General features: G+C 48.7%; 1 protein-coding gene across 1 annotated transcript in view; it reads right to left on the reverse strand.

The window, feature by feature from the left end:
• Positions 1-12,500, reverse strand: part of pkn1b (protein kinase N1b) — a gene marked incomplete at both ends in the record, with an annotated part of 23,827 nt that overhangs the window by 10,818 nt on the left and 509 nt on the right. Inside the window, 6 exon segments of the mRNA XM_080523095.1 lie at positions 17-211; positions 990-1,203; positions 1,547-1,695; positions 4,411-4,531; positions 9,005-9,150; positions 10,603-10,903. Coding sequence (XP_080379221.1) covers positions 17-211; positions 990-1,203; positions 1,547-1,695; positions 4,411-4,531; positions 9,005-9,150; positions 10,603-10,903 — 1,126 coding nt within the window.

The following is a 12,500-nucleotide window of genomic DNA, read 5'->3' on the forward strand; positions in this document are numbered from 1 at the left end:
ACACACACACACTTACAGGAGAGCTCTTGCTCTGTCTTGCCGGGGATCTTGAGGCTCATGCTGCTGCTGCTGCGGCTGTAGAGGCCGCTGAGTTTGAAGGAGCGGCCGTCCCCCTGGCTGTAGCAGGGCAGCACCACGGGGGTCCCTCTGCTGCGCCCCGGGACCACCTCCAACAGACCCACACACCCCAGCAGGTGCACCTGCAGAGTACCTGGGGGGGGGGGGGGGAGGGAGGGAGGGAGAGAGGGAGTGTACAGAGAGATAGAGAGGAAAGAGGGGTGGGGGAAGGAGGGAGGGAGGGAGGGAGGGAGAGAGAGAGGGTTGGGGGGGTGTATAGAGAGAGAGAGAGAGGAAAGAGGGGTGGGGGAAGGAGGGAGGGAGGGAGAGAGGGAGGGTGGGAGAGAGGGTTGGGGGGGTGTATAGAGAGAGAGAGAGGAAAGAGGGGTGGGGGAAGGAGGGAGGGAGGGAGAGAGGGAGGGTGGGAGAGAGGGAGAGAGGGAGGGTGGGTGGGAGAGAGGATGGGGGAGGAGGGTGTGTATAGAGAGATAGAGAGGAAAGAGGGGGTGGGGAGAGAGGATGGGGGGAGGGTGGGGAGGGGGTGTATAGAGGTATAGAGAGGAAAGAGGGGGTGGGGAAGGAGGGAGGGAGGGAGAGAGGGAGAGAGGGTTGGGGGGTATATAGAGAGATAGAGAGGAGAGATAGAGAGGAAAGAGGGGTGGGGAGAAAGGATGGGTGGAGGGAGGAGGAGGGTGTGTGTATAGAGAGACAGAGAGGAAAGAGGGGTGGGGAGGGAGGGAGAGAGGGAGAGAGGGTGGGGAGGGGGTGTATAGAGAGATAGAGAGGAAAGAGGGGTGGGGAGAGAGGGAGAGAAAGAGAGAGAGAGAGAGAGAGAGAGAGCACAATGTCACACACCTCAGGCTGCCATTACCCGTTCCTTCAGCAGAGTGTGTATGGAGCACGCAGTTTGAGAGTTTGTTGCTAGTGGTTACCAGTGAGCGGCGAGGGCTTGCTGAGGGTGCTGTACTGGTTGTGGACATAGGGGGCGCTGTGGCGCGAGCTGAAGGCTGAAGAGGAGGTCAGGACCAGCTCCTCCTTGATGAGGCAGGCCTTGGGGTGGTCCTCCGTCAGCTCCCCCAGCCTCTGCTCCAGAGACCCCCGTAGCAGGTCCAACCTCTGGGACGACTCACTCAGACCACACTGGGCCTGGGGAGGGGGGGGGGGGGGGGGAGAGGGAGGAGGTTACAGTGGTGTGTATGCAGGGTTGGCATCAGGGGTGTACGTGTGTGTGTGTGTATGTGTGTGTATGTGTGTGTATGCGTGTGTGTGTCTGTCTCTGTGTGCGTGCGTGCTTGTGTGTGTGTGTGTGTGTGTGTGTGTGTGTGTGTGTACATATGTAGAGCAGGTGAAGGTAGAGACCACAGACAGGCTCAGAAACAGAACAGAATGAAGAACAGCACAGAGTGTTCCTCCTCGTTCCGTTCTATCCGTTCCAGGGCGCCCGTCCTCCGGTCTCTACCTCCACCAGCCTCCGTGTGTGACCTCTGACCTCTGACATGGCCTTCTTGTCCTGGACCTTGCCCCCCGCCCCCAGCAGACGCAGCATGTTCTTGGCTCCCTCGGCCATGGCGTGTTCCACCCGGTAGTGGTGCCACAGCTCCTCCACACGCAGCTCCACCCCACACGTGTCTGGCTTACCTGAGAGGGAGAGGAGGAGGGGGGGGGGGGGGGTGAGGAACCATTCCAGAACATAGTCTCCAGTATTCAGCCAACATGATGTAGAATCAGCACTCGAGTTGAGGGGGGATGAGGGGGGATGGCATCCCCCCTGAAGTAAAAAATCAAAGTCAAAATCATCCCCCTTCTAAAACTGCCATCCCCCCATTTTATCAATGAACGTGGTATTACTGCTATTTCAACATTTAGTTTAGCGCATATTGAGTAAAATACTGTGGGCGAGGGGGCACGCACACATGCAATGACATTTTTACCAAGTCACTGACACTGAAGTCACTGACGCTGTGGGGATGCAAAAATTGTCCCCATATGATAAAATCCACCACCTCCCCTGATTTTCTTTTACAACTTGAGTACTGTGTAGAATTCCTACAAATATGTGACAGCGGCTGGTGAAAGGTGTACCAAGTCGGCAACCGTGAAGTTGCGCAACTTGAGAAAACGTTTTTTTAATTTGTATTAATTATTCGGGTTTTTTCATATTATGAACGTTTAAATGTTGAAGAGCCCTCTCAATATAACAAACGACGGTTTACTTATTCTTATTAAACAATTTGTAAGCAAACTAAGCTTGTTTTCACAAGTCTGCTGTGACGTGCTCTGCTTTGTGAGTTTGGTGATACATGTCTTGTTTATCTATTATGCATTGTATTGTTTAACAAGCTGGCTCTCCCACTACGACTACAGTACAGCCGTGGAGGAACAGCCGGTGTTTGTTTGTTTATTTAGATATTTGTTTATTAGCCCACCAGGCTAGCCAAACAGTTGTTCTTTGTTGTTAGCTAGCTAGCGCGATGCCTTTGTGCTAACTTTGAGGGACATTTTCTCCACTAGTTGACTTGACTACAATCTGCTCTTTCATAATGTGTAAAATCACTGCCAATACAACCACACAACATTTTGGAGTGTGTGTGTGTGTGTGTGTGTGTGTGTGTGTGTCTCATGGGACTTTACATCCTGCAGTCCTGATCCTTTCTGAACCCGCAGCAGAAGCGAGGGATGAAGGAAGGTAGAGAGGGAGTGAAGAGCCTTCACAGCGCTCCATTAGAGGTGTGTGCCTGGACACGTCTCTCTACTCCCTGAACTTCACACTTCTCCTCACTCCCCCTTTCAAACAAGCTCACTCCTCTGCCTTTCTCTTTTTAGGCCTCTCTTCTATCTCTCCCTCTCTCTGCCCACTCCCTCTCTCTCCCTCTGACTCCTTGTTTTATTCCCCCCCCCCTCTCTCCCCCCTCTCCCCCCCCTCTCTCCCCCCTCTCTCTCTAACCTCTGCTAAATGAGGCATGTTGGCCCACATCAAGGGGTTGCAGGAACATCAATAAAGCTTTAACCTGATCTTTCTGTGGGAGGGAGTTGGAGTGTGTGAGATGGCTGTAATGGTGTGTGTGTGTGTGTGTGTGTGTGTGTGTGTGTGTGTGTGTGTGTGTGTGTGTGTGTGTGTGTGTGTAAAGTGGATCATAATGCATAGTATGCAATACTAAGGGGGACATTGATCTCTGTTTTACCATACATGGAAAATGTAACATTGATGGACTGAGGATGGAAAGACACTAAAGGAGGCAGACAGACAGACAGGCAGGCAGGCAGGCATACAGAATGGCAGACAGGCAGGCATACAGAATGGCAGACAGGCAGACAGACAGGCAGGCAGACAGAATGGCAGACAGGCAGACAGACAGACAGACAGACAGGCAGGCAGGCAGACAGACAGAATGGCAGACAGGCAGACAGACAGACAGACAGACAGGCAGGCAGACAGACAGAACGGCAGATAGACAGACAGGAATAACAGGCAGGCAGACAGGCAGACAGACAGAATGACAGACAGGCAGGCAGACAGACAGGCAGGTAGACAGACAGAATGACAGGCAGGCAGACAGGCAGACAGACAGGCAGGCAGACAGACAGAATGACAGACAGATAGAAGTTACACCTTAACTGCTCCTCCTGAGACATCTACTACCCCCCAGCACTGCGTCTCCTGAGACACCCGCTTTTCCCCTTTACTGTGTCCCCCAAGACTTCTACTGCCCCCGCTGTACTGTTTCTCTGTTCTCCAGTGTCTACTAAAAATAAAAAATAAACGTTTTCCTTCCATCACTGAGTCTGCCAATGGCCCCGGGCCTGAGCTAGATTACTCTTCCTGCTACGACTGGTGGATTGATGATTCACTTACTTAGTCAAATGAATTGAATGTAAGTTGCTTTGGAATAAGGCGTCTGCTAAATGTCAAAAATGGAAATGTAATGTAAATGAATGACAGGCAGACAGGCAGACAGACAGACAGACAGGCAGGCAGACAGACAGACAGAATGACAGGCAGGCAGACAGACAGACAGACAGACAGACAGGAATATTAAGTTGGACACGATCCACTGACTGACAGACAGACAGACAGACAGACAGACAGGCAGACAGACAGACTGAAAGACAGACAGACAGACAGGCATATTAAACATTGGATATGACAGACAGACAGACAGGCAGGCAGACAGACAGACAGACAGAATGACAGACAGACAGATAGGCATATTAAACATTGGATACGACAGACAGACAGACAGACAGACAGACAGACAGACAGACAGAATGACAGGCAGACAGACAGACAGACAGACAGACAGAATGACAGGCAGACAGACAGACAGACAGACAGACAGGCAGACAGACGGGTACCTTGGTTATCCTCTGTCTGCTCAGTGGCCTGCATGGATTTGCGGATCTGCATGCGGATGATGTCAATCTTGGTCTTGCTGTCCTGCAGCATCTGCTGGGCCGACTGATGCAGCTTCTTGTCCTACAAGGGACACCGTAGAGTGCCCAAAGTTAAATGGAGAACAACTAGTTGAAAAGTGCATGAATACTGTATACATCTGTGCTGACTTTCCGCACGGAAATCAACAGACTGAGAAGATCTGGACAGGAAGTAACAGATGAAGATAGGGAGAGAGATAATAATAATAATGTTTTATTTGCCATGCAATCATCTTATCAATCAATTGCTGGAATGTGGTATTTTTTGCTTTAGGCACAGGGTCAGCCATAGTCAGTGCCCCTGGAGCAATTAGGGTGCCTTGCTCAATTAGGTCAAGCTCATTAGGGTGCCTTGCTGAGGCGGGGATTGAACCAGCAACCTTCCGATTGCTAGCCAGCCTCTCTTACCTCTAGGCTACCTCTGCCCCAGAGAGATGAAGAGAAAAGAACAGTAGGGTATAATTTTCATTAGATTTGTTGATTTGATTTGGGGTCATGGAAGAGATTGAGTAAATAGTGGAAGAGAGTATTCGCGCTCTGTGTATCATAGCAGTAGACGCCATAAGACGACACACATAACACGTCCCAACAGTCATCTACCAGCCTGTGAGGTAGGGCTCTTGGAATGTAACGTAAGTTGGAATGGCGAGCAGGTTCTCCCATCGCTCCGTCCACGTTCAATCCAAGAGAGAGTCTAAAACTCTCCAGACCTCCAAAAGAGGTGTGAGAACAACGTGATTTGGAGGCACTAGCGAACTCAAGGGGGGGCGACTGCTGAAAAAGTGTAGCTAAAGTGCCCTCTAGAGTGGTGAAAACGAGAGGAAGTGCCCTATTGGCTGCGGTCCACCAGGGAAGTGCCCTATTGGCTGCCCTCCATCAGAGAAGTGCCCTATTGGCTGCCCCTCACCAGGGAGATTTTTCTTTTTCTTTTTAATAATTAATTATTGAGTACCCTCCAGGGTGCCCTTTCTTGCAATAAATTATGACAGCAGCTGGTGAAACCGGGAACAAGTCGGCAATCGATAAAAATGTCAGCGTTGTTGAAAATCAATGACACTCGCTAGTCAAGCCAAAACATTGCGATGCAATGGATTCGGTGAGCAATCCTCACTACTCCACACTCACTAGGTAGTAGAGGGGATTACTCACCAATGTTTTTTTGTTTTCTTTAAGTGGGGCATTCACTCAGGTCCCACTCATATTTTGCGTTTTATTGCGATAAAGACTAGTAGAGTAGAGATTTGACAGGAAGGATGGGTGAGAGAGAGAGAAAGAGAGAGAGAGGTCCACGGCCAGAATCGAACCTGGAACCCTATGGTTACACGGTCGACACTTAGTGTGTTACGCCACCAAGCGCCCCTGCATTGCAATGTTTTGGCTTGACTAGCGAGTGTGTCATTGATTTTCAGCAAAGTTGACATTTATTGAAATGTTTTGAATAAAAGGTCTGAACGGTCCGTCGGTTGTTCCCGGTTTCACTAGCTGCTGTCACAATTATGATGATGCGCCCTCTAGAAAAGAAAACCTGAAAATGTGTCTTAACGTGTCTCCCTTCTAGTGGAGAATACGTGATGCAGTTCCCTATAAGGTGCCCTTACAATGGAAAAGGGTGCCGTTAAGTGCCCTCTCTGCCGCCCCTACATGACAGTGTCCCAAAGCGTGCCCTTTCCAGTAGAGAAAAGGGGAGCAGTGCTGTATAAGGTACTCCTACAGGTGAGAACACATGATGAAGTGGCTAATGAGGTGCTCCTCTAATGGAGAAGTGCCCTCCAGTGGACACAAGGTGATGGTGATGCAGTGCTGTAAAGGGTGTCCCTCAGGTGAGAACGTGGGGAAGTTTCCTAATGGATGTCAGTGGAGAACATGTGAAGTGGTGCCGTATAGGTGTGTTACAGACGGGGTCGCCTTTTCCTTGGCGACTCCTCTGTGCCTCTGACCTGCCTGTGACACTGCTCTTTACATTTTAAACATGTATGACGTATCAGGTGACATGTTGCATAAGGGGGCGGCGGTAGCCTAGAGGTTAGAGAGGCCGGCTAGCAATCGGAAGGTCGCTGGTTCGATCCCCGCCTCAAGAGGGAGCTGCGTGTGAGCTGGTGACTGGAGGGTTGCTGGCATCATATATAAGGTGCCTACCACTGCCGTTGTGCCCTTGAGCAAGGCACCTAACCCCTAATGGCTCCAGGGGGGTTGACTATGTTTCTGTGCCTAGAGCAAAATACACTTCAAAAACAGGTAATGTAAAAGGTAATGTAATGTAATCTAATAAGACGGCCAGTCCACTCCCAGGTTACGTTGTCCACCATGAAGGAGCAATCTGTGTGTTCTATGGATGGAGTTGGATAGTCTGAGAACTCCTCAGACAGACGTTCCATCAAGAGAGATGTGAAGCCTGAACCTGTCCTATCGCCAAAGCTCTGGAAGAGTTGGTCAGTAATTCTTTATGCATTCTGTCCATCACAGGGTCCACAATCTCCATTTAGGGTAGTTCAGAGATATTGAGCGTCAAAGTTTTTACATTCCATTATGTTTTGTGAGATGGAACCTTTGTATTTTATTAATTACTAACTAAAAAAATTCAACATTTTAAAAATAACACCACACAGGCATTAATCAACACCTAATGGATCAGATTATGTAAAAAACTCAATTTTGACCAAAAATTGAGATAGAACCTTATGATTCTAACGTCACGAACTGTAGGCTCCAGATCAATGAAAAGAGCCCTGGGAACATCCTTTCCACCCCCCAGTCTCACTGAAGAAGGTGCAGCACATCAGACTGTGATGATGGGGGACAGGGAGTGTAGCAGTGTCTCAGGCCGCCTTCTGCGCACTAGTGGGGTCCCATGTTGTACAGTTGGTGCCCTTTTTATTTTGTCGCCCCTGCCCTTCAAACCGCCTGAGTCCACCACTGTTTGGAGGTATGGTCACACGAGACTGAGGGTGGTATAGTTTCAACATTAACACTAGAACAGCCGTGCCTTTTTACCTACTAGTTGGGACACATCATAAAAAAGAACAAAATTGCCTACCACAACTATGCGGATGACACATAGCCCTCTCACCGAACGACTATAGTCCCATTGACAATCTCTGTAATTGCATTGAGCAAATAAACGCCTGGATGACACAAAACGTCCTCCAACTAAACAAGGACAAAACAGAGATAATTGTATCCGGTGCACCTGACAAAAGATCGAAAGTCAGTGCTAAACTTGATTCTCTCTCTCTTCAAACTAAAAAACAGGTCAGAAATCTTGGTGTAATTCTAGACTCCGATCTAAACTTCAACAGCCACATAAACTCGATAACTAAATCAGCCTACTATCACCTGAAAAACAACAAGAATGAGAGGTTTCATGTCCAAGCAAGACCTTGAAAAACTCATCCATGCATTTGTTTCAAGTAGACTTGATTATTGTAATGGTCTACTAACAGGCCTATCTAAAGGAGCTGTTCGTAAATTGCAGCTCATCCAAAACACCACTGCTAGGGTCCTAAAAAAAACAAAGACATTTGAACACATTACACCAATCCTGAGATCCCTGCACTGGCTACCAGTCTCTCAGAGAACTGAATTCAAAATCCTCCTAATTACATACAAATCACAAAATGGTCTTGGACCAAAATACATATCAGATCTCCTCCCACCCTATATTCCTGCAAGGTCTCTAAGGTCAGCTGAGACTAATCAGCTAATAATTCCAAGAGTAAAAACAAAACACGGTGCAGCAGCTTTCAGTCACGCTGCTGCATGCTCCTGGAACAAACTCCCTGAAGAAATCAAACAGGCCCAAACCCTTAAAATATTTAAATCTAAGCTAAAAACCTCCATGTTTTGCACCAGTTATGATGAAACACAAACACTTCTATCAATGTCTTTCTTCCATTAACTATTGTGTTTTTAAATGTTTTATCTGTTTACTTCTTATATTTGCTTTTATTCATTGTAATTTTTATTTTCTTATGCTCCTCTTGCTGTATTTTTAAATAATGTATGTAAAGCACTTTGAATTGCCCCTGTTGTATGAAATGTGCTATACAAATAAACTTGCCTTGCCTAAATGACCCCCTCTTTACAGTGCTCAAGCTGCTATTTACACACAATGACCACTAGTTGGCCGCTTGTAAATTAGCCTGCCTCCTACACAGAAAAACTGCAAAATAGCTTCATACTAGCTTACCCTGATGTGATTTCGAAAAATGTAAGGATACTGGGTGGTAGAACGCACATATCTAGGAAAAGTCATGAAAGGATGGTCCTGAAATTTGACGTTTTCTTTACTCACAGGGGTCAAATGACCCCTCACGGCTATGCTAGTGTTAAAGAGAAGAAGCAGTAGCCTATAGTAGATCAGTGGGGGGTAGAACACAGTCTAGTACTAGGCTACAGTAGGCATGGTAGGCCTGTAGTGTTGTAGAGGGGGAGTTGGTACGTTATAGCAGAGCGTTTAGGCCGTAGAGCACAGGACAGTGAAGGTGAGTGTGTGGTCGACGGCGGGCCTGTCCAGTACCTTGGCATTTCCGTTGGCGTAGATGGGGATCATGTTCTCAGCTCCCTGTTTGACCTTCAGCTCGATGTTGAGCTGGCGCTCCAGAGACTGGATCCGGTCCTGATTGGCCGAGGAGCAGCTGAGCCCCCCCGGAGACAGGGGCGCATCTGGGGGGGGGGGGCAAACATTCGACGTCACTGACTGTCAATACCATGACTAGATCAACATGCCCTTACAACTTTAAACATTCCTTACTCATGTCATTAGTATGTCATAAATATGTTACACATTACATTACACAAACACATTAAAATACTTGAGCTGGAACCAACGGAATAGTCCCAACAGTGTAACAACCAAGTGGGGTATTCCATCAACATCGCTAACTAAGTCAGCGCTTAATTGAAAAAGCCTGGTTACTCTTAACGTCGACTGTGACTTAAGGCTCTGGCCGTTCCGTTAACACAATTCAGCCGTGTCTCGTCGACGGTAACTCTGGCCAGGCTTGTAAAGTCTTGCTTTGGGCCCGCACACGGAGTAATAAGCAGCCCAGAACAGACGATTGTCGGAAAAGAAGATACTATGACGTAAAAAGAAGGGAAAACGAGAGCGCAGAGCGGTGATCTTTTCAGCAGCGGAACAAGCCCTGTTGATGGAGCTTTATGAAGCCTATAAAGAAGCAATCACCAAAAAGGGCGATACTGCCGCAATTAACAAGATGAGGGAGATGGCTTGGCAAAGAATTGCTGACAGATTAAATGCTTAAGTTATACTAGCCTACTTATTGTTTTATTTTAATGAATGAACATTCACTACTGTGGCCATATCAGCAGGCTAGATAATATCAGATAGTATCAGAATATCAGAAGTTTAAAGTTATGCATGACATAATTAATTACAATGCATTTACTGTTAATTAGCCTAATTGAGTGAGGTGTTCAAGCTGTGAAGACAAAAAATAAACATTAAATATCTATCCATCTATCTATCTATCTATCTATCTATACATTGACTTTTGAAGACAGTGAAAGTGGTAATTTTGTGGTTAACTTCTTTATTTTCATTAATACGTTCTTTGAAACTGAAGTAAAGACATACATTCATCATTGTCACATTGTGAGAAAAAGATCAGACCTTATGTTTCCGAAAAGTGTTTCCATTAGCCTACTACAGACCAGGTTAGTTCTGAGGTATACATTATTCACTTATTTATTATAAATGTACTCATAAGCCACATTTAGGAAACGGAACTCTCACTAAAATTAGCAGGACTTGGCCTGGATAAGCCTGGAATTTCATTTAGCGACGTTGATGGAATACCACCCTGGACAACATACACGAGACTCCCTCTCAGTTGTTCCTCTGTTCCTCTGTGTCTGTGTACTGTATGTGCATGTGTGTGTGAGTGCTTGTGTGCGTGTGTTGTGTGTGTCTGTTGTGTGTGTGTGTGTGATTGCCTGCATGTGTGCGTATGTGTGCGTGCCTGTGTGCGTGCCTGTGTGCGTGTCTGTGCGTGTTGCCCAGGACCACACCTTTACAGTGTAACTAGAGAGAGAGTAAGACACGACACACACGCACACACCACACACAGGTGGGAGGACCAATGCGTCAGCGGTTACCTCGGTTGTCGTCGTGTCCCTTGGTGACGATGTGGGCGTCCAGCTCCTGCAGCTGGTCGTGCAGCGTGTCCAGCTTGCGGTTGGAGCTGCGGAGCTGGGAGTCCACCTGCTGGGAGTTCCTCTTGTCGGTGGTGGCCCTGCGGAGGTTCTCCGCCCCCTCCTTGATCTTCAGCTCCTTCCTGATCTCCCGCCGGAGCTTCTCCCGCTGCTCGTCCAGGCGCTGCTGCACGCTGCTGTCGGAGAAGTCCGAGCTCTGGTCCAGACCCAGCTGCTCCAGCACCGACCGCCCGCCCGGGTCACTCTGAGGAGGGGGGGGGGTAGAGGGAGGGAGGTAGAGAGGTAAGGGAAGATGAGGTAATATTATAGGTTACACACAACTATACAGTTTGTCAAATCCTGGTGCCATCCATGTACAGGTATCTGTGACATTTCTGTCAAAGCAAGAGAGAGAGAGAGAGAGAGGGAGAGAGAGAGAGAGAGAGAGAGAGAGAGAGAGAGAGTCCCCAGGTACGCACAAATGTAGCGTCCTGCATATTTATATTCCAGCTCGAACCCCACAACCCTGAGATTAAGAGTCTCATGCTCTACCGACTGAGCCAGCCGGGCCGCTGGGTATGCTTCCGAGCCTCCTTGAGACCAAGAATCATTGGAATAATTTCCGACACAGTTCCAAAGGTCCTGTGGCGCGATCGGTTAGCGCGCGGTACTTTATACAACAGTATGCAGCAGAGCAATTACCGAGGTTGTGAGTTCGAGCCTCACCTGGAGCACAGCTTTTCGGTTTCCTCTACATTCTGAGAAAATGCAGACCCTCAGGCGAGCAGCCGTCGCCCCCGTAAACATATCCACCAGCTCCACGGACCCCAACATACACTGCTTCCTGCTTAGCCCTACCAGATAGAATGCTGACCAGCACCACTACACTACACTAAGAGTGGCTCGCCTAAAACGAACACTCTGAAAGAAAAACACTCGCCTCACATCAAAAAGACCAACAAGACAAACACAACTCAAACTAAATTACTGAACGTGGACGCTCAACAAAGAGAATCAGAGCACAAAGGACAACCCCCCCCCCCCCCCCCCCCGACTCTTAGATCCAGGTGCACCAGATGAATCTGGACAGGTCAGCTGTCCGTTTGTCAGGACAGGACGCTGACACAACCACCGCCAGCAGCCTTCGGGGGAGGGAGGCCGAGAGAGGCAAAGAAAGACGGAGAGGTAAGAGAGGATAACAGAGAGAGAGAGAGAGAGAGAGAGAGAGAGAGAGAGAGAGAGAGAGAGAGAGAGAGAGTGGGAGTGATAGAGGAGGGAGGGAGGTGGGGAGGAGAGGAGTATAGAGTCTGAGGTTGTGTGTGTGTGTGTGTGTGTGTGTGTGTGTGTAGGGCTGACACCTTCCCTTCAGAGCCTCTGTTAGGGCTTTCACACCGGCAGTTCCGAACGCCGGTTCGCGTTCGCGGTCGGAAACCTCCGAACGTTGGCGCTGTCTGGCGAACGATACACTGGTATGAACGCGGGCTCGTTCGCCAGACAGCGCCAACGTTCGGAGGTTTCCGACCGCGAACACGAACCGGCGTTCGGAACTGCCGGTGTGAAAGCCCTATGTGAGCAGATTGAGACATGGAGTGAGTGAAGGCCTGAGCGCTCCCGTCTCCAGCTGGTCGATGGTAACCAGATGAGGCCAGATTAGAGCAGCATTCATAGAGACCCACATCAATAAGGCCTTGCTCCTGTCAGCACGCCATCTCCCACTTACACTGGGCTACATCAACATACACACGGTAATAGAATATACACACACACACACACACACACAGACACAGACACAGACACACACGCACTCACGCACACACACATGCACACACACACACACACACACACACACACACACACACACA

This window comes from Nansenia antarctica, assembly GCF_963989245.1.
Source record: "Nansenia antarctica genome assembly, chromosome: 2".
NCBI lineage: Eukaryota > Metazoa > Chordata > Actinopteri > Argentiniformes > Microstomatidae > Nansenia > Nansenia antarctica.